Below are 23,852 nucleotides of genomic sequence, written 5' to 3' on the forward strand. Positions count from 1 at the left end.
ACTCAGAATTGCGAACAGGGGTGAGACAACAGGTAATGAGAGAAATCTCCCCCTCAGAAAGGAAATACACTCCTGAAAAAGTTATCATGAGGAAAAGTTGCCTCCACTAAAGCTTTGTCACCAATCCTTGTTTCTACAACAAGGCAAATTTTTCAAGAACCAATTTTCTTTTTATTTATATATATATACTAGCTGTGCCCGGCCACGCGTTGCTGTGGCTTAGTCTGGTGGTGTTGGTCAGTCTACATTAGGTTGTATTTATGCTGTGACCTCCACCTTCTTTATACTCACATTAGTAGTAGTATTTGAAGTCTGTTACCTTCTTCAATTTTTGTGTTGATTGATAATTGCTTGAGATCCCTGTTGTCTTTGGTTTGTTGTTAGTTGTAATGTCTGATTCTGCTGAGTGCGGTTTATATTTTTATTGTGGTACAATAGTCTTTTTTTTGTTTTGTCTGTGTAGGTGTTTATTATTGTTGTTGTAGTGGTCATGAAGGTTGGATAAGTTAGATGCTACTGTATTGTTTTTTGGAGGCCCAGTGTAGCACTGACTGGCCTCTCAGCTTCAGTGCCTGGCTGTTTCTTGCCTGTGATGGTGTTGATTCTTATTGTTGTTGTTGTTGTCATTGTTATTATTGTAATTGTTTTTTTGGAGGCCAAAAAAGTAGGGTTGGGGAGGGGGATGAGTTGTGTTGTCAAATTTTGTATTTGTTATAGTCAAAATGCGTTGTTGTGAGTTTTGTGGGTCCGGATTGTGGTTTTGTGGTGTGGTTGTGTTGTTATAACTGAGAGGCAAGGCTTTTGTGTTGTGTTGCCAAGTTTTGTATTTCTGGGGCGTTTAGTTGTGTGCCAAGTTTTGTATTTCTGGGGCGTTTAGTTGTGTTGTTATAGTCACGATGCACTGTTGTGAGTTTTGTGGGTCCGGATTGTGGTTTTGTGGTGTGGTTGTGTTGTTACAATCAGGAGGGAATGCTTTTGTGTTGTGTTGGCAAGTTTCATATTTCTGGGGCATTTAGTTGTGTTGTTATAGTCATGATGCGTTGTTGTGAGTTTTGTGGGTCCAGTGTGGTTTTGTGGTGTGGTTGTGTTGTTACAACCGGGAGGCAAGGCTTTTGCATTGTTTTGCCAAGTTTTGTATTTCTGGGGCGTTTAGTTGTGTTGTTATAGTCATGATGCGTTGTTGTGAGTTTTGTGGGTCCAGATTGTGGTTTTGTGTTGTGGTTGTGTTCTTACAACTGGGAGGCAAGGCTTTTGCGTTGTGTTGTCAAATTTTGTATTTCTGGGCGTTTAGTTGTGTTATAGTCACAATGCGTTGTTGTGAGTTTTGTGGGCCCAGATTGTGATTTTGTGGTGTAGTTGTGTTGTTACAACCGGGAGAAAAGGCTTTTGTGTTGTGTTGTCAAGTTTTGTATTTCTGGGGCGTTTAGTTGTGTGCCAAGTTTCGTATTTCTGAGGCGTTTAGTTGTGTTGTTATAGTCACGATGCATTGTTGTGAGTTTTGTGGGTCCGGATTGTGGTTTCATGGTGTGGTTGTGTTGTTACAACCGGGAGGAAAGGCTTTTGCGTTGTGTTGTCAAGTTTTATATTTCTGGGGCGTTTAGTTGTGTTGTTATAGTCACGATGCATTGTTGTGAGTTTTGTGGGTCCGGATTGTGGTTTTGTGGTGTGGTTGTGTTGTTACAACCTGGAGGCAAGGCTTTTGCATTGTGTTGTCAAGTTTTATATTTCTGGGGCGTTTAGTTGTGTGCCAAGTTTCGTATTTCTGGGGCGTTTAGTTGTGTTGTTATAGTCACGATGCGTTGTTGTGAGTTTTATGGGTCCGGATTGTGGTTTTGTGGTGTGGTTGTGTTGTTACAACCTGGAGGGAAGGCTTTTGTGTTGTGTTGCCAAGTTTCGTATTTCTGGGGCGTTTAGTTGTGTTGTTATAGTCACGATGCGTTGTTGTGAGTTTTGTGGGTCCTGTGTGGTTTTGTGGTGTTGTTGTGTTGATACAACTGGGAGGCAAGTCTTTTGCATTGTGTTGCCAAGTTTTGTATTTCTGGGGCGTTTAGTTGTGTTGTTATCGCATGATGCGTTGTTGTGAGTTTTGTGGGTCTGGATTGTGGTTTTGTGGTGTGATTGTGTTGTTGTAACCTGGAGGCAAGCCTTTTGCATTGTGTTGCCAAATTTCGTATTTCTGGGATGTTTAGTTTTGTTGTTATAGTCACTGCGCAAACAACTTTATCATTTTATATATATACTAGCTGTGCCCGGCCACGCGTTGCTGTGGCGAAGTCTGGTGGTCTGGGAAATAAAGTATTGAGGAATTGGTGGTAGTTAAGGTCAAGGGTAAAGGTTTTCCCCAGACATTAAGTCCAGTCGTGTCTGACTCTGGAGGTTGGTGCTCATCTCCATTTCTAAGCCGAAGAGCCGGCGTTGTCCGTAGACTCCTCCAAGGTCATGTGGGATGACTACATGGAGCGGCGTTACCTTCCCGCCGGAGCAGTACCAATTGATGCACTCACATTTGCATGTTTTTGAACTTCTGGGTTGGCAGAAGCTGGAGCTAACAGTGGGGGCTCTCTCCGCTCCCCCAATTCAAACCTGTGGCCTTTCAGTCCAGAAGTTCAGCAGCTCAGCGCTTTAACACGCTGCGCCATCAGGGGATATTATTTCCTAAAGGTTGTGAATATACAATATTTCTGATTGGTGTTTTTTTTGTTTGTTTGTTGGAGGCAAGTATGAATGCTGCAATTAGGGGAAATGATTAGGATGTAATGGCCTTGCAGCTTTAAAGCCTGGCTGTTTCCTCCCTGGGTGAATTTTTTGTTGGGAGGTGTTAGCTGGCCCTGATTGTTTCCTGTGTGGAATTCCCCTGTTTATTTACTGTCCTGGTTTTAGAGATTATATTGTTCTGCATTATTCTATCCCAGTAATTATTTCATATTGAAGAATCTCACTTATCCAACATTCGCTTATACAACACAGTCTGCCTTTTCATAATCAATGTTTTTGTAGTCAGTGTTTTAAATTCATTGTGATATTTTAGTGGTAAATTTGTAAATACAGTACAGTAGAGTCTCACTTATCCAACATAAACGGGCCGGCAGAATGTTGGATAAGCGAATATGTTGGATAATAAGGAGGGATTAAGGATAAGCCTATTAAACATCAAATTAAGTTATGATTTCACAAATTAAGGACCAAAACATCATGTTAGACAACAAATTTGGAAGAAAAAGTAGTTCAATACACAGTAATTCTCTGTAGAAATTACTGGATTTATGAATTTAGCACCAAAATATCACGATATATTGAAAGCATTGACTACAAAAATGCGTTGGATAATCCAGAACGTTGGATAAGCGAGTGTTGGATAAGTGAGACTACTGTAAATACTACATAGCATTACTGCGCATGGAACTACTTTTTCTGTCAAATTTGTTGTATAATATGATGTTTTGGTGCTTAATTTGTATAAAGATTACCTAATTTGATGTTTAATTGGCTTTTCCTGAATCCCTTCTTATTATCCAACATATTCACTTATCCTGCCGGCCTGTTTACGTTGGATAAGTGAGACTCTACTCTATATTGATAATCTTATATTATCTGCTTAGAACTGGATGATATGAGGCCCCTTCTTCACAGCTGTATAAAATGCACACTGAAGTGGATTATATGGCAGTGTGGAGTCAAGATAATCCAGTGCAAAGCAGATAATCTAAGATTATAAATGGGTTATATAGCTGTGTGGAAGGGCCTTGGGTCTACACTGCCATATAATCCAGTGCAAATTAGATAATCTGTGGAAGAAGTCTAAGTGAAGCCTAAGTCTGCCTGTCCCCTAACTGAAACCTGGCTGTCCCTTGGCTGGTTGCTAGGCAACCAAGTGGGCAGAGATTAGCCCTCTAACTGGCAGCAATTGGATAAAAAAAATATTGCTCTCCCTCTAATTAGGACTTTATTTTTCTTTTCTTTTTGTTGTATCAACCTTGAGGCGTGGATGATGGGTTGTGTTGTCAAATTTTGAGGTTGGGGGGCCTGTAGTTTTGTTGTTTTGTGAATTGCCGTGATGCCATCACTCTTTTATATATATATATATATATATATATATATATATATATATATATATATATATATATATATTACTTTTATTAAGACAAATAAAATTATATAAAACAACTTTAAGGGAATTTTACATTCATAATTTACATATTATACAGTACAAGCAACACTATACGCTAAACAAACTATGTGGAACACTACAAGGAGGGATAATATAACTTCCTCTCAATCACGTATTACAACTATGGTTATATATATATATATATATATATATATATATATATATATATTAATTTATATTGTATATTATCTTTATAATGCTCTAATAACTGCATCTCATGGCTATCAAAAGCCAAAGTTGTGATATGCCCTCCATCTTATCTTCACAAAAGACATATCTCCCTTCTTCTGAAAATTAACCAAAGACATCTCTTTGATGAATATTGTCAATTTGTCCATTTCAAGTAGTTCATACATTTTTACCAATCACTTGTCTTACTGACATAGTACTGTAAGAGTTTTTCCATATTTTTTCCCATTTGTACTTCCATCATTCCTAACAAATACAATTCTGGTCCTTTTAGTAATACAGTAGTCTCACTTATCCAACATTCTGGATTATCCAACGCATTTTTGTAGTCAATGTTTTCAGTGCATTGTGATATTTTGGTGCTAAATGTGTAAATACAGTAATTACTACATAGCATTAATGTGTAATGAACTACTTTTTCTGTCAAATTTGTTGTATAACATGATGTTTTGGTGCATAATTTGTAAAATCATAACCTATTTTGATGTTTAATAGGCTTTTTCTTAATCTCTCCTTATTATCCAGCATATTCGCTGTTCTTCTTTTTTTTTTTGGAATATTTTTATTACATTACTATTAATTTTCACAGGGACAGAAAATGAGGGGAAATCTTATGAATAAGGGCACAGACAGCAAAAAAACACCACAGGGGTGTTAACTCTTCCCTATGATATCCAGTGCTTTTATATGTATGGCTGGTGTTACACTTAAAAATGTCCCTGTTCCAACTTACACACACATTCAGCTTAAGAACAAACCTACAGAATCTATTTTGTTTGCAACTTTCGAACTTTCAGTATATACAATGGCATAGTAAAATTGTGTTATTTGTTTAAAATGGAAAAAAATGGAACTTTGCTCTTTTTTTTTTGTACTGTTTTCAAACTCTGGATGGTTGGATTTGTGTATACAGAACCCCAGAAGGCCAATTGTATAGTGTAGATGCCTCTTCAGTTTTTAAAGAGTACTTTCCACATCTTGCCGGCTAAGTCTGTGTTGTAAAAATGTCAAGAATCAACTTTTGGTCTGTAATTCAATAACTTCTCCTTAAAAAAAACTTTACAAATGTTAAGAGAGCCATTTCCCTAGTGTGAATAATGACAACTGTTATATACAGCTGTTTGCCAATATTTTTTGCACTCAATTGGAAAATGGGTAGGGCACTCGCTTCCCCTTTTGAACAGTACTCTGTTAAAATAAGCAATCTGCTATCTATTTCAAAAAGAACAATGCAATCTGCTCCATAATGAAACACCCTCTACAAAACAGTCTTGTGTGCATTTATGAGTATTATAGCCATAACACTCTGCCTTTATACCATAAAAAGAGAAGAAAAGTTCAGGACTACTGGAGGTTTGTTTTTATATTTACTCTCCTTCCCCAGAAATAGTTAACTTTTCAGACTGAACTAAAAACTAGCTTTATCCATCTCAACAAGATTGCATCACTTACTCAAGATTATGTTAATGAATTTTTCACATTTATCTCTGGGACCTACAGATCTAGATTCTTGCAGACGACAGCTGGTCTTTCCAAACTTTCTTAAACCCTTAGCAGATGGATTTCTTGTGCAATGCCTCCAGTGGATTAATGATATCAAACATGGTGAAGTTCCTGGAAAGCACTGTCATCAGTTTTACAAGAATCTATGAGTAAAAGAGAATGAACAAAGGAGGCTGTGAGTAAGATAGCCAACGAAAGCAGTGCTTCCTAAAGATTGGGAAGTTAGAAATTAAATCACTTACATTAATTTTGTCTGAATTGTGTCATAATGCAAGTTGAGTATACCTTATCCAAAATGCTTGAGGCCAAAAGTGTTTTTGTATTTTTTTTTTGGGGGGGGGGGGGAGGGGAGAGGGTTGGAATATTTGTATTTGCACAAAATGAGATATCTTAGAGATGAGACCCAAGTCTAATCATTTATGCTTTATATACACCTTATGAACATATGATGAAGATAATGTTATACAATTTTAAGAATAATTTTGTGCATGCAACAAAGATTCTGTACATTGAACCCTCAGAAAGCAAACATATCAGTATCTCAATCACCCATGTGAGGAGTATCAGATTTTGAAGTATTTCTGATTTTGGAATTTCAGATAAAGAAGGCTCAGCCATACCTTATTTGTGATTTGATTGTCTGGCTTATATAACATAAACTGGTCATAGGACGTATTGTGAAGGAGTTGCATTTCTGCAGTTAGAATTAGTCACATTGTTAGTTTACTGAAATTGCACCTACATATTTAGTTATGTAATTTTGACATTTCATTCTAATAATAATTCGTTCTTTTTCTTATAATAATTCGTAATTTGTCTCAGCCAGAGAAAGGATCCATTATTCAGATGCTGAACCCAAAGCTGACTCAGATGACTATAAATATCCTAGAGACAGAGCTGGGCAAAATACCCACAACTTGTGACAACACTTCACATTCTCTTATCTGTAGTGGCTTCCTGTAAAGGAAGATTGACAGTTCATTTTAGGCCTTGCAAGCAAGGGCAAACACCTTAGAAATAAAAAAACTGTGGAAAATGTGACTGTCTCATGCATTCCTTCACTTACCACATTATTCCACTTGAATTGCATTTTAGATTATGTTTAAAGGAAATTGTTGTTAGTGTTGATGATTTATCAATTGCAGTTTAGGGGAGAGGTGACTGAAGGAAAAATAGGGCTTTGGAGCTGTTAACCACACTAGATAATGAGCCAACCCACACATGTATTTTATTTCTTATGCTATTCTCCCTCCCCATTCTTGGAGACAAATAATGACAAATGAGTGAAAGCCTCCTTAGCTCTGCTAGTATATAATGGTGGTTTTCTAATTCTTGTATTGCTAGTTTGCGATCTATTCTTCCATGCAATGACTGTAGAAATAAGCTATGACTTTGTGCTGAAAGAAGAAGTTGGTGTCTCTTTCTAGCTTGTTTTATTGTTTGACTTTGAGACAGTTCTCACTTATGATGACCATAATGCAAATCTATCACATCAAGGTTCTTGGAAAAATTGGTTTAGATTATGTATGTCCTAGCCTTCATTTGAGACTGAGAGGATGTGACTTGCCCAAAGTCATCCAGTGCCCCCATTCATAGAAACAGATCATGAAAATGTTATGGTTGTAACTACACCTGGCATGATAGTTGTAGTCCAAAAAGGTAACTTTTCAAATTGATGAAAGGTGTTTGAGGCCTGACAAATAGCTTTCACTGGTTTTTGGATGGCCAGCTAACACAGATAGATATTTGCTTAATGCTTTTAGTACACCGATTAGACTGTTTTTGGCCCTCATCTTAGCACTTTCTTTAGACTCAAAGGTATTTGCACACAGACTGGACAGTAATCTTTCAGAGAAGCTATAGGAGGTGTTTTCTGCAGTGACCAGGGCTTTGAATTTCATCCCCCACCCCGCAAGAAGGTCCTCCTCCTAGGGATATTCCGTGCAAACAGGTAAATAAGAAAGGAATATTCTGATCTAATTTTTCCTGGTAAGCATGCTACTCAGTTCTGGGCTGTTCATGCTTTATATTTGAATGGTTACTTTTGTGAAAGCTGAGTCCTGGTTGGTTAATAATTTGTGCTGTGTGGTGCTCTCCAGTGGATGAGTTAACAGTTAAGTGTCTCCAATAGACCAATCATAATGACACTGGCTATTCTGACCTCCATTACCTTTTGGCTCTATAATACTTGGCACCTCACCAGAGAGAGTCCCTTTAAAGAGCTAAGGCACTTTTGTTGTTGTTTCATTAGCATTTTTACTTGAGGATTAAAGAAAAGTTGGTAGCTTTACAGTTTGAAGCCGTGTATCATCTTGTAGAAACCTAAGGCAATATGCATCCACCTACACATCCTGACTGAAATAGGAACAGCAAATGCTAAATCAAACTCTTTTCCATGCATTGGTAAGCTTCCTAGATCCTTCTCTAGATAAGCTGTAAAACCCTTCATTGCTGGTTATTCCCTTTAACACAGTGGTTCTCAACCTGTGGATCCCCAGATGTTTTGGCCTTCAATTCCCAGAAATCCTAACAGTTGGTAAACTGGCTGGGATTTCTGGGAGTTGTAGGCAAAAACACCTGGGGACCCACAGGTTGAGAACCACTGCTTTAATGCCTTACATAGCCTTGGGCCCACACAGCTGGAGAATTGGGTCCTCCCTTTTGGCTCTCCCATGTGCTAAGCTCTTCGGAGAAATATCTTCTGTGTGTGTTATCAGTGGGGAAAATACATTATGAATTTACCCAAAAATGTGGCTTACTCTGTAGTGGCGATATTGTTGTCCCCATGTCATTTTCTTTTCAATGCCAGGTTAAAATGTACCTATTTGTCCATGCATTCTAAATATTAGATGTTTCATTAGCTTGGTTTTGTCTGCATTGCATATTTGTTGATTATGCTGTTTTCATATACAGTCATTCACAGATTCTGCATCCATGGATTCTGCCATCTGTGGCATGAATATATAAAATCCAAGAATCATAGAATAATAGAGTTGGAAGAGAATTCATGGGCCATCCAACCGCCTGCCAAGAAGCAGGAAATTGCATTCAAAGCACCCCCGACAGATGGCCATCCAGACTCTGCTTAAAAGCCTCCAAATAAGGAGTCTGGGGGAGAGAGTTCCACTGCCGAACAGCTCTCACAGTCAGGAAGTTCTTCCTGATGTTCAGGTGGAATCTCCTTTCCTGTAGTTTAAAGCCATTGGTCCGCGTCCTAGTCTCCAGGGCAGCAGAAAAGAAGTAAACCTTGTGAACCATCTTTGTTATTTATTTTATTTATTTTTATTTATTACATCATTTCTACCCTCCCTTCTCACCCATCAGGGGACTCAGGGCAGCTTACAATATAAAAACATACATAAAAACAAATTACATCATAATTAAAAATCAATTTAAATAAAAAAATTACATTAAAATCAAGAACCTATATTAAAAACATGCATAATTATGCATAATTGAATGAAGCCAACTTCATCAACTATACTTTGGAATTGACCTGTTTCTGTTGACTGCAGTTGAGATTAACCACAGTTCATTTAGCACTGGATGATACAGCAAGCTGTGGTTAATTCAAAATAAAAGGATAGGAATCCAAATTGCAATGCTTCTTTGTGTCTGCACTAGAAGGGGATAGACCAGTAGGCATTCTTGCATAATATTTTTCCCCATAATACTTTCTCATAATTTTACAGGTCCTAATATACGTATTTCCTCAGTTATAATGAGAAAATATGTATATTCTCTAATCACACATTTACCTACAAGTTATGACTGGAAATAATGTTGGAAAAGGTGGCAAATGCTTACTCATTTGCAAAATAAAGTCTCCCCATGAAGCTGAACCAGTTTGACAGCATGTGACTTAAGGTTTGATCAGTCAGCTCAGCACCAATTATACAACACACTTAATTTAAAACACTATTTTGGAAAGAGACTATAAAGAGATTTGCCATAATTAACATGGACTAAGTCACGCTGCATCAGCCTTATGTTTACATACAAAAATAGTGGTTAGCTATATAACCAGCTGATGGCATTAAACTTGCCAGTAGCCTAATTATTTAACTTGGCTTCTTACAAGCGATTTCATTCTCCGTGTTCTTCTTTGGTAACTGTAGATTGAACCTTATGGGATCAACTCCAACAGTTTGTTGAATGCTAATTAGCTTATCATCCTCTGTTCCACTTGAGAAAGAATCCATAGGTATGCAAAAGTGTATAAGGAGAAGACTGCTTTGGTGGCTGACATAAAAATGGCCACATAGTTTCATCTTTGAGGTGTACTATGGAAACATTGTACTTATTCTTTACTTACTTGCTGCAAGACTAGATTAAGATTGTTAGTGCCCGGTTCTGTTCAACATCTTTATTAACGACTTAGACAAAGGGTTAGAAGGCATGACCCATCAAGTTTGCAGATGACACCAAACTAGGACGGATAGCTAACACTCCAGAAGACAGGAGCAGAATTCAAAACAATCTTAACAGACTAGAGAGATGGGCTGAAACTAACAAAATGAAGTTCAACAGGGACAAATGCAAGATACTCCACTTCGGCAGAAAAAATGGAATGCAAAGATACAGAATGGGGGATGCCTGGCTCAACAGCAGTACGTGTGAAAAAGATCTTGGCGTCCTCATGGACAACAAGTTAAACAGAAGCCAACAATGTGATGCGACTGCTAAAAAAGCCAACAGGATTCTGGCATGCAGAAATAGGGGTATAGCATCTAGATCCAGGGAAGTCATGCTACCCCTCTATTCTGCCTTGGTCAGACCACACCTAGAATACCGTGTTCAATTCTGGGCACCACAATTGAAGGGAGATGTTGACAAGCTGGAAAGCGTCCAGAGGAGGGTGACTGAAATGATCAAGGGTCTGGAGAACAAGCCCTATGAGGAGCGGCTTAAAGAACTGGGTATGTTTAGCCTGCAGAAGAGAAGCCTGAGAGGAGACATGATAGCCATGTATAAATATGTGAGGGGAAGTCATAGGGAGGAGGGAGCAAGCTTGTTTTCTGCTGCCCTGCAGACTAGGACGCGGAACAACGGCTTCAAACTACAGGAAAGGAGATTCCACCTGAACATCAGGAAGAACTTCCTGACTGTGAGAGCTGTTCGGCAGTGGAACTCTCTCCCCCGGACTGTGGTGGAGGCTCCTTCTTTGGAGGCTTTTAAGCAGAGTCTGGATGGCCATCTGTCGGGGGTGCTTTGAATGTGATTTCCTGCTTCTTGGCAGGGGGTTGGACTGGATGGCCCATGAGGTCTCTTCCAACTCTACTAACACCCCATATCTCTCTAATTCAAAATATAAACAATTATAAATCATAAAATAACATTTTATTTTTCAAAATGAAACAAACCATATGGATAAGTGGAAAATAATTTTCATTTTTGAATGTTTCCACTATTTATATTTGAAAAGTTTGTCCTCCTTTTTCTAATTACAAACTTTTTTTATTGTGGGAGCCCCTTTTTGTGGTTCAGCTGCACCATTGGCAGTTTTGCACCATAAGGTCTATGGTAAATCTGGCAATGGAAAATTTTTGTGCCTTCTTCCCTTTAGGCTGTCATCATTTACTTAATGGCTAATTCAGCCCAGATTTTTTATTTGCATCAAAATGTAAAAAATCACCTCAATCAAGTGTTTTTAGTCACCTCAGTGCTAACACACAGTCATTTTTTCTGCCACTGTCAGTAGTTTTCTCTTTTCCTTAATTCATGGAGAAGAGCATGAGGAAGACCATGTGAAAGTTACCTAGCTTCATCAGAATAGAATCAGATAATGTCTATACTTATATTTCTCTTCTGCCATTTCTGCTCATATCTTCAACTTTTAAAAAAGTAATCAGGAATATTTTCATTTAAATATACATTTCTTAATTACTTTCCTATCCGATGATATGTTTTGTTGTTTCTGAGTCAAGAACTTTGTGTTCTAAAATCTGAGGAAGTATAAACATCTTTTGGATAGCAAAAATCTCATGCATTCCACTCATTAACTGTGTGGTATGATTCTAGGTCGGGTCAGTTTACACTCATATTTGGAAAGACTGAATTCCTGAGGCATCTCTAAGCTCTACCGTGTTTCCCTGAACATATGACAGTGTCTTATATTAATTTTTGCTCCCAAAGATGTGCTAGGTCTTATTTTCAGGGGATGTCTTATTTTTCCATGAAGAAGAATTCATATTTATTGTTGAACAAAAAAATGAACATTTATTATATACTGTACAGTAGTTGTCATCACAAACCAGCATAACCAGGCAAACTGTGAATCCTATCAAGAATTTCTTGTTACTACCATTATTTCCATGTACAACTGGTATGTACATTTACCAATTCTGCATGCTCTGGTGTTCACCGGACATGCTTTCAAACAAAAACTTTGCTAGGTCTTACTTTTGGGGGAGGCCTTATATTTAGTAAGTTGTCAAAACCTCTACGAGGTCTTATTTTCCGGGGATGTCTTTTTTTCAGGGAAACAGGGTAGTAGATTGGGCTAGCTTCTCATTTAGTTTCAACAGTGAGATGTTTCTGGGCAACTCATAAACTGTTTGTCCCCTGACATCTGGCATTGTAGAATATGTTATCTGGATCACACAATGAGCAAACAGCTATATTGGCCATGAAACAAAATACAAACTGGGGAATACTTTTATTAGTCAAGAAGAAACAGGTATGTGTGCAGATGGATTCATCAAATGAGATGTTGCAAAAATGTCCAAGCAAAAAGTAGAATGAGAAAAGATAAAAAAGTCAAGAAATTAATGCAGTTATTTAGTAGCAGGAGTTAGAGCAGAGATTTTAAACCACTTGGATTTATAGCTCAGACAATTAAAGAAACAGTGTGAGAAGCAAGACCCACTACATGCGTTCTAGATCCTTGCCCTTCTTGGCTTATCAAACAGTCTGGGGTGGGTGGGGGTGGGGTGGGGGGTAGTTGACTGTGTGAACTACTGCTTCCATTAGTCAAGGCATATTCCCATCTGGCTTAAAAATGGCAGTGGTGAAACCACTACTCAAGAAACCATCACTAGACCTCATGGAAATGGGTAACTATCGCCCAGTCTCTAATCTCCCCTTTTTGAGCAAGGTTCTGGAGTGAGTGGTAGCCTCACAACTCCAGGGATTTCTGGATGACATGGATTATCTGGATCCATTTCAGTCTGGTTTCAGGTCCGGCCATGGAATGGAGACAGCTTTGGTTGCCTTGGTAGAACTTGACAGGGGGAGTATGTCCCTGTTGGTTCTCTTGAACGTCTCTGCGGCCTTCAATACCATCCACCATGGTATCCTTCTGAGTCACCTGGCTGGGATGAGACACAGGGGCATTGTTTTTCAGTAGCACCATTCCTTCCTGGAAGGTCGTACCCAGATGGTGGTGTTGGGGGATGCCTGCTTGGCCTCACGACTGTTGTCTTATGGGGTACCGCAGGGTTCAATTCTGATCCTCATTTTGTTTAACGTCTACATCAGGGGTCCTCAAACTTTTAAAGCAGAGGGCCGGTCCACAATCCTTCAGACTGTTGAGGGGCCGAATTATCACTTGGAAAAAAATTTAAAAAACGAACAAATTCCTATGCACACTGCACATATCTTATTTGTAGTGCAAAACAACAATAACAATGAAAGACCAATACAATATTTAAAAATAAAAATAATTTTAACCAACATAAACTTATCAGGATTTCAATAGGAAGTGTGGGCCTGCTTCTGGCTAATGAGATAGTCAGATTAATTAGGATTGTTGTTGTGTGTCTTCAAGTCATTTCAGACTTTGGGCAAGCCTAAGTCCAAAATTATTTATTTATTCATTTACTACATTTATTTACCACATTTATATCCCACCCTTCTCACCCCGAAGGGAACTCAGAGCAGCTGTATGTACATACAATATATTATATTATTAGCATAGCACAATATTAGCATTATATATTACTATATTGAACTATACCACTATACTGTAATATTATATGTAATATATAACATATAATTAATATTATTACAGTAGAGTCTCACTTATCCAACATAAACGGGCCGGCAGAACATTGGATAAGCGAATATCTTGTATAATAAGGAGGGATTAAGGAAAAGCCTATTAAACATCAAATTAGGTTATGATTTTACAAATTAAGCACCAGAATATGTTATACAACAAATTTGACAAAAAAGTAGTTCAATATGCAGTAATGCTATGTAGTAATTACTGTACATACGAATTTAGCACCAAAATATCACGATGTATTGAAAACATTGACTACAAAAATGTGTTGGATAATCCAGAACGTTGGATAAGTGAGACTCTACTGTATATGGTATTATTATTAGTATTATATTGTATAAAATGATAATATTATCAATATCATATGTATATACAATATATTATTAAAACTGATATAAAAATATTATATTATAAATGAGAGTGGGGGCCAGGTAAATGACCTTGGAGGGCCGCATCCGGCCCCCGGGCCTTAGTTTGGGGACCCCTGGTCTACATGAAGCTGCTGGGAGAGATCATCCAGAGTTTTGGAGTTTGGTGCCATCTGTACACAGACGACACCCAACTCTACTAATTTCCACCAAAAGGCAAGGAAGCAGCCCAGACCATGAACCGGTGCCTGTCAACTGTTGTGGACTGGATGAGGACTAACAAATTGAAATTGAATCCAGACAAGAAGGAGGTCCTCCTGGTCAGTTGTAAGGCAGATCAGGGTATAGGGTTGCCACTTGTGCTGGATGGAATCACGCTCCCCCTGAAGACACAGGTCTGCAGTCCTCCTGGACTCATCGCTGACCCTGGGGGCCCAGGTGTCGGTTGTGGCCAGGAGGGCCTTCGCACAATAAAAACTTGTGCGCCAGCTGCGACCGTACCTTGAGAAGCCGGACTTGTCCATGGTGGTCCATGCCTTGGTTACATCCCATTTAGACTACTGTAACGGGCTCTATGTTGGGCTGCCCTTGAAGAGTGTCTGGAAACTTCAGTTAGTTCAAAGATCTCCAGCCAGGTTATTAACAGGTGCGGGCCCTAGGGAGCATAATACCCCCCTGCTAAAGCACCTGCACTGGCTGCCAATTCTTTTCTGGGCCCGATCCAAGGTTCTGGTTTTGACTTTTAAAGTCCTAAACGGTTCAAGTTCTACTTACCTGTCTGACTGTATCTCCTCATACTAATCTGTTCGAACGTTAAGATCTTCTGGCGAGGCCCTCCTCTCTTTGTCGCCACCATCACAAATGTGATTGACGGCGATGAGAGAGAGGACATTCTCAGTGGCTGCTCCAACTCTTTGGAACTCCCTCCCCAGGGAGGTTAAAACAGCCCCGTCCCTGACATCTTTTAAAAAACAGCTAAAGACCTTCCTGTTCGCGCAAGCTTTTGATGAAGTCACTTAGCTTTAATGACAGGAAGGCTAACTTTTATTGAGTTGCGCTAAGATCCCCATCTATCTTGTTGAGTCTCTTGCAATAACTGTATTAGTCTAATGTTTTTAAATGTGTTTATTTATTTTTATTGGAAATTTGTTTTTATAAGCTATTGTTCTACATATATATTGTTTTGTACTGTCTTTCTTATAATGTTGTGAGCCGCTTTGGGTTCCATTTAGGGAGAAAAGCGCAATATAAATAAAGATTTATTATTATTATTATTATTATTATTATTATTATTATTATTATTATTAATAATAATAATAATAATAATAATAATAACATGTTCTTTAATATTACCTAATATGGATTTTGGCTTATCTCTGGATGTAAGTTTCTAATTTTTATTGAGTCAGAAATTAAATAATTATGAAATGCTTTTACAAGTCTCAGTTCTGTCTGGATGTTGCTTCGAAGAAATAGTTAATTGGTCATTCTGAATGTTGTTGGAATCTAAAATGTTATGCTTAATTACTCAAAAGAAACATATTGTGAACCGCATATCTCATAAGCCAGGTGACATATATCTAAGATGCATTGCTAAGAGAAATTTCTTGCTGCCATAAATATGCTAACCTTTTTGTTACCAGAAACAGAATGCTTCTGACATTATAGGCATTCACTCTGCTTACTAATAATGCTTATTCTTATTTAATGAACTATAGTGCATGTATTGAGTTAGTAGGGTGTGCTCAATTTCTGAAAGGTTTCCTTGTTCTTTATTTTCATTTTTATGACCTTTAAGAAATAATTGTTTGCAGAGTCACTAGGGTTATAAAAGTGTCAGACAGAAATACGGAATACCTTTGATTCAACCAAGGGTTTGATGCACTAGGTAATTATTCTGATGACTTGTTGGCATCAAAAGCTTTCCTTATTGTTCTGTGAAGGGAGATAGAAGTCTGTAGAGGGGGGGAAAGAACATCAGGTAGTTTTTATGCATATTGTTTATTATTACTATACCTGTTCAGCAAGTCTTCTTGCTCTGTCCCAGTTCCTTGTGTGGATATAATAATCCTGAACCTACATACTCATATGATCTTTATGGCTGGCACCATGCCAAATCTCCTTGCTTTAGAGTCAAATCTTACTTGAAATGCACATGTCATGCATTCAGAAGATTGATTGAAATTAGATTATTTGTGCAGCCTAATGCTGCACAAATAATTTTGAGACACTTACATAAAAAAACTTGTATTTTGTATGAGAAAATAAACAGTCTGAAGGTAAGTAATGCCCCTTAATGTCTGTTCTTTGGAGGTAGATGAATCATATTCCTCTCTGTTCATAAAATTTCTTGCCAGCCACTAAATAGTTCATCGATTGGGAAGTACTATTTTACAGACTTAGGAAGTGGCTTTTGTTCTCAATAGTGTTACTTCATGTCCAAGAGAAAGGGATGAACTTCTACAGGACTTGCAGACCAGATTCACATGTCAGTGGTAAATGTAATGTTAAAATCATGAAATGTCTTCAGGCTCACTTTTGAAATGCAGAAATGTATATCTCACCGAATTCCTTCAATGCTGACCATCCCTACCATGCTGAATTTCACCTCTCGACCAGTTTTTAAAACTGTTTCTGCTTGTGCAGGCCAGTGTTCGAAAATGGAATGTAGTTAAATGTATAACATTAACTGTACCTTTTTGAATGTAGTTAGCATACCCATTAGAAAAACTACTTACCCACAGCACACAGACTTCGCTCTACCATGGCGTGCTACTAAAGCAGTTTACCAGAAGGATTAAATGTGAGAGAAGTTCTTCTGTGTTCACACCATATGTCTTAGCTGGTTCTATTAGAAATGGAAGCAGGGACCGTTCTTACTAAAGCATATTTCTGATGATGGACATCTGTAGTATTGGTTTTTCTTCACCTTGTGTCATGATATGAGCTAGGCTTTCTGATCTTCCCAATAGCTTGGATAAAATATTCAGACATTAATACTTCTTTTTGAAGTCATTATCTCAAGTTGATTTAAAATGGGTTTATACTATCAGCTCAGATATCAGAGCACACAATTATTAATAATAAAGTAAGAACTGAAGTAAGGAACTCACATAGAACAGGTAGGAAAGAGAGTATGACAATATAGCTTTAAAAATTAAGTAATAAAACTTGGAAGCTATAAAACTTAATAAAAGTGATAAATAGAAAAAAATGCTTGCCAATATTAAAGTACAGTAGAGTCTCACTTATCCAACATAAATGGGCCGGCAGAACGTTGGATAAATGAAAATGTTGGATAATAAGGAGGGATTAAGGAAAAGCCTGTTAAATGTCAAATTACGTTATGATTTTAAAATGAAGCACCAAAACATCATGTTTTACCACAAATCGACAGAAAAATCAGTTCAGGGCACTGTAATGTTATGTAGTAATTACTGTATTTATGAATTTAGCTTCAAAACATTGCAATGTATTGAAAACATTGACTATAAAAACATTGGCTACTAACAAATTTATTACAAATAAAGACAGAATTGCATAAAATGGACTTGCAGTAACAACATTGTCGGAAGTTAAATCCATAAAAAGATCAGTCCTTGCTGCCTAGAGAAACAGCTGTGGATCCGGGCGGGAGGCAGATTGCGTTGGATAATCCAGAATGTTGGATACTAGGTATTTGAACATTCCTCCCAATCTAATACTTTCTACTCTTACTGGCAGAAGCTCTCTAGGGCTTCAGGTTTAGGACTTCTGTGTTAATGTGAATTTAAAAGGGGGAGGGGTTGGGGTTGGAGATGTGTTGATCATAGGCATAGAGAGTATATGCTTTGTCCCTGCTGTTGTCTTGAGTTTCAGGGAATCACCTGCAGCAACTCGGATGTAATTTGTCATTTGGATGTAATTTCAGTTTTGTTTTGTCATAATATGACTTAATGAGCAGAAGATAGGCATGGCTTTATTGATTATTGAGCATAACATATTTGGGAATAGCAACTTATTTATGAGTCCTCTGGATTTTCCTAAATTGATGGGGAAGTCAAATAATACCGTTTTGTATCCATAGGGCTGTAATGGCTTAGGCAGAATTGCCTGATGTCAGGGATGTACTATTGACTTGAAAGTTAAAACACTGGTTTACTAGAGTCCAGAATGAGCCTCTCTTCAAATATGGGAACCATCCATTTATCTGTTTATTACTCCTCTGCAGTTCCTCTTCCCAGTCTGGGTGATTTAAATTGTCAAAATGCGTAAAATCTTTTTTTTCTCTCCATTTCCCCTTCTTAACAGAGGAGGAGCTGAGGAAGCTGAGAGAAGAAACCAATGCTGAAACATTGAAACAGGAGCTAGAAAAAGAACGCCTCAGGAGGATAGAACTGGAACAAAAAGTCAATGAAATACTTAAAACAAGGTAAGAAAATTTTTATGAAATGTACTGTAACTGGATTTGGAAGGTAGCAGTCTGTTCTTTAGATGGCGACAGCAAGTTAACAATGGGCAAACAATATTCACTTCATTTTGTCATTTGATGGAGTAATGAGAAATGAACAATTGGAGATTTTATAGGGATTTTGAAGTGGTAATTTTTTATATACACTTGAATTCTAAATGGCTCAGGGAGCTTATAGAATTCTTAGTACAGTAGAGTTTCACTTGTCCAACATAAACGGGCCGGCAGAACGTTGGATAAGTGAATATGTTGGATAATAAGGAGAGATTAAGAAAAAGCCTATTAAACATCAAAATAGGTTATGATTTTACAAATTAAGCACCAAAACATCATGTTATACAACAAATTTGACAGAAAAAGTAGTTCATTACCCATTAATGCTATGTAGTAATTACTGTATTTACGAATTTAGCACCAAAATATCACAATGCATTGAAAACATTGACTACAAAAATGCGTTGGATAATCCAGAACGTTGGATAAGCGAGTGTTGGATAAGTGAGACTCTACTGTATTACCTTCTGTCATACCTGGACATTCGTTGTGTTTGTTGGGGCTGATGAGAATTAGAACCTTGCAATATCTATAGCACATAAACACATCCATTAGCAAAAATTTATACTCGTGTCAATGGGAAATTTCTCCCTAATTTTTTTTTGTGTTTATGTGTGGTTAAGTTCCTTTTGCACGAGTGATTGAAGAGATAAGCTTCTTCCCCCCTATGTACTGCATTCACAGTAAAGTCTGCATATGCCCTCTCCTATGAAAGCCTAAAATGACTTCAAACAAAATCTGAGATGTAGGGTTAACACACTGTACATTAGATGTAACATGTACATCCTAGATCTAAAATGTGTGGTGTTTCTGGTGTCATACAATATTTGAGTCTTCTCCAGAACTATTTGATCCAAAATTACAGTATCTCAATTTTAGAAAGACTGAGCCTAAGAAAATAACTGGAGTCATATTCAAGAATGACACTATCCAAACTTGCAGAATAGATACAAATACTGTTTCTTTGCTTCTCACAACCGATTGACTTCAGCTCTTGATCCCTTCTGTTAATTGCACACAATGATGGGGAAAATAATAGAAACACGGAGTTGAAAGTGCATGGATTCAAAACACTCCCAACAGATGATTTAAAAAAAAAAACCAAAGAAAGAGACTCCACCACAGTCTGAGGCACCATATCGCCTTCCTAGACAGCTCTTTCTATCAGGAAGTTCTTCCAAATGTTTTGCTAGAATCTCATTTCATGTAATTTGAATCCATTGCTCTGTGTCTTAGTTTCTGGAGCAGCAGAAAACAAGCTTGTTCCAGCTTCAATACAACATTCTTTCAGATATTTAAACATATGGTTGTCATGTCATCTTTTAACCTCTTTTCCAGGTTAAACATAACCAGCTTCTTAAACAACTCTTCATAGTGCAAGGCTTCCAGGTCTTTTACAATTTTGGTTGCTTTCCTTCGGACACATTCCAGCTTGCCATTATCCTCCTTGAATTCTGGTGCCCAGAGCAAGATACGTTATTCCAGGGAGTGCATCAGAACATATGCAAACACTGAATTTTGCTGAAACCTATGTATATAATACGGAGAAAAGATAACTCATGACTTTTAGCAAGGTAGTTCAACGATGAAACTCCTTTCTTGCTGCTTTGCACCTTCAGCTTTTAAGAACTCTTTCAGAATGCTTCATGTTTACATGTTTATATTTTTATGTTTAAAGCTCTTTGAACTTTAAACTTCAAGTTTGCTTAATTTGTTGTATGTGAACTATTATACTGTTTCTGAAAGGTAGAATATAAATGCATTGAATAAATCAATAAAAATAAAATGCATTTCTTTCCTTACATATTTCTAAATCTCCTATCATATTAAAAAGAAATACTGAGCAGCAGTGTGGCATTTGTTTTATATATTTTTCTGTGAGGATGTTCTTATACTGCCTTGCACTTAATGTAACATCTGCTGCAAGAGGCTCTATGCCAGTAGAACAAATGTCTAAATGTCGGAATAATTTAGAATGGTCTAATTGGTATAAATTGCATTCTGTCTCCACTATAGCTGTGTATTAGTTTTATCACATAAGAAAACTATAATTAATTACTGCTAGCAATGCTGCCAGTTGTAAGTGAATCGTATTGTTTTCATGACTGTTTTTGGGTTGATTGTGTGGATAGTTTGATATATCATATACAAGTCTTTTATCATTCCCATTTCCTACATCTCATGTTCATGGATGGTGAAATATTTATCTAATGGCATTTCTGTAGAGCAGGGGTGAGTAAAATGTAGTCCCTGAGGTTGTTTTTGCTTGTTCCAAGGATCTTTAGTTTCTAGATTTGGGAAGTATAAATTATTTTGGCTTCAAAGTGAGTGATATGTCTCCTCCAGCATTATGGGCCATTTCAACATTTTTGAAGTGATCCACAGGCTCATATTTTAAAGGCCCAGATGTACTTCCTTTTGAACAAAAAATAACTGAATGGTGTCTGCCTGCCTTGACTCGTTGAAATTCATGGACTTTATGATAACCTCTTGCCTGTTTCAAATTGCATTTCCTGACCCATGTAACAGGACATGTCCTAAATGTGTACTTGGTTAGGAGAGCTGGTAGTTACTTCATTGTCATGGTCAGTTCATTATCAGATTCGAATGGATCTTACAACAAAAATGAGCTTGACTTATATCTATGGCCTTCCCTCAGAGACAGTTAGAGGTGGATGTATCCTGAAGGTGTCTGGGGAGGGGTATTTTTTTGTAATTATTCCCATTTGTTCTGCGTAGAGGAGTAGTTTTTAACCTGTGGGTCTCCAGATGTTTTGGCCTTCAGCTCCCAGAAATCCTAACAGCTGGTAAACTGTCTGGGATTTCTGGGAGTTGTAGGCCAAAACATCTGGGGATCCACAGGTTGAGAACCACTGGCCTAAACCCTGAACAGCTCAGTTTCTTAAGATAATCATTTGCAAATCTCCTTGAGTCATTTGCAAACCTGTGTCAGCTCTTTCATATTCTGGCAGATGATGAAAATGTTCCATTTCAGGAGCTTGATGTTCAAAGAGATAGGGAAGGAAGAACAGTTTTCGTGAAAGGCAAGATAAATCAGGTTAAAATAACATTAGCTGTGATATATGCACCGAACAGAAACACAAAACAGTATATATTGAATACTAAAAAGAAGCTGGATAATTATGCGGAAGGGACATTGATTTGGGCAGGCGATTTCAATTTGGACTTAACTAAAAAAAATAAAAAAGCAATAGATGTAAATAAGCTTAATATGGTGGATGCGCACGCAAATCAAAGTATTAGGGATACTTTTTATTCAGCAAGACATAATAAATTTAGCTGTATAGATTATATCTTACTAAATAAAGCAAGCAAAGCCCAAATAAAGAAGGTAGAAAGGAAACCAATATTTTTGTCAGACCACAGTCCTCTGATTGCAACCTTGGGATTGAGTAATGAGATTAGTCAAAGAATTTGGAGATATAATTCGGTGGTAACAGAAAAAGATGAATATAAATTGAAGCTTCAGGAGGAGATAAAAGAATATTATAGAATAAATGATAATGGAGAGTTATCTAAAACTGTGGTGTGGGACTCATTTAAAAGTGTATTAAGAGGTCAATGTTTTAGTATTGAGTCCTACATAAGGAAAAGTTGGAGAGAGAAAAGAAAAATGTATAAAAGAAATTGAATCAATACAAGAACAATTGAGAATAACAAGGAGAAGAAATATAAATAGTATATTAAGGCAGAAAAAGAAAGAATTGGAATTAATGGATGAGGTGCAATGGAACAAAATGAGACAGAGTGTGAAGCAACGAATTAATGGATGGGGTACAAAATCAATGAAACAAATGGTGAGATATTTAAAGAGGAGAAAGGAAAAGTCATGTATAACAAAACTTAAAGATAAAAATGGATTGGTGAAAGATGGAAGAAAGGAACTCGAAGAAATAATGAGAGATTTTTACAGGGAGTTGTACCAAAAAGAACAGGTGAATAATGAAGAAATAAAAATTGGGAATAAAGTAAATGAGGAGGATAAAATTATGCTAAATGATGAAATAACACAGGAAGAAGTAATTCAGGTAATTAAAGGACTGAAACAATATAAGGCACCTGGTATAGATGGATATACAGCAGAATTTTATAAGACCTTTATGCATGAGTTGGTACCATATATGGCTGAAATGTTTAATGAGGTATATATGAGAGGTATTGTCCCGGAAACATGGAAACTTTCTGAAATTATTCCAGTTCTGAAGCCAGATAGACAACCGGAGCTCCCAGAATCATATCGTCCGATCAGTTTAGTAAACCAAGGTTATAAGATATTCATGAAAATCATAGCAAATAGATTGGAAATTATTCTACCAAAGATTATAGGAGAAGACCAATATGGATTTGTTAAAGGGCGGAGTATCAATGAACCAATAAGAAATGTTGTGAATGCGATTTGTCATGCGACAAAAACAAAAAGAAAATTGTCAATTCTAAAGTTAGATGTGTATAAAGCTTTCGACAAAGTAAACCATGAATATCTGTATAGATTATGTAAAGAACTAAATTTGGGGAATAATTTCTGTGAAATGATTAAAAATGTATATAGGGAGAATACGGCTTGTATTAGAGTGAATGGACAAAGAACGGAAAACATTCAAATTGAGAATGGGACCAAACAAGGTTGTCCATTATCCCCAATGTTATTTGCTCTGGTAATGGAACCCCTAGCATATAAAATAAGGATGGATGAAACATGGGAAGGGTATAAGATTGGGAGGAAGGAGGAGTTGAGATTGAACCTGTATGCGGACGATGCAATAATTTTAACACAGAGACCAACGTTTGGTCTTCTGTTTGTTCAACCTCATGATGTGGACAAACTGTTTGGAGAATTGAGAACTGCCACCACTTCTTCTTTGTTCCTTAAGATTTGGGAAGTTTGCAAGGATGGGGTTTACGATATGGGTCTAGGTTGTTCCAACCACTCTTTGCTCAGTCACTGGCGTTTCTGCTGTGTTGTGGGTTGTGAAAGGGCATGCCAGCGTTCCTCTTTATATCTTCTAAAATATACATTGGAAGAGACCTTATTTTGCAAGAGAGGGAGTAGAAACTTGCTAAATGGAGTTTTCTTTCAATCATTGTTATAGATAG

At 37.3% G+C, this 23,852-nt stretch overlaps 1 protein-coding gene across 4 annotated transcripts in view; it reads left to right on the forward strand.

Moving 5' to 3' along the window:
- Nucleotides 1-23,852, forward strand: part of gramd4 (GRAM domain containing 4) — a 115,042-nt gene that overhangs the window by 53,715 nt on the left and 37,475 nt on the right. For all 4 annotated transcript variants that reach the window (XM_062982233.1, XM_062982232.1, XM_062982234.1 and 1 more), the window contains one exon: nucleotides 18,524-18,644. In XM_062982233.1, the coding sequence (XP_062838303.1) occupies nucleotides 18,524-18,644 (121 nt within the window). The remainder of the gene's footprint in view (nucleotides 1-18,523; nucleotides 18,645-23,852) is intronic.

This window comes from Anolis carolinensis, chromosome 5 (genome assembly GCF_035594765.1).
Source record: "Anolis carolinensis isolate JA03-04 chromosome 5, rAnoCar3.1.pri, whole genome shotgun sequence".
Lineage (NCBI taxonomy): Eukaryota > Metazoa > Chordata > Lepidosauria > Squamata > Dactyloidae > Anolis > Anolis carolinensis.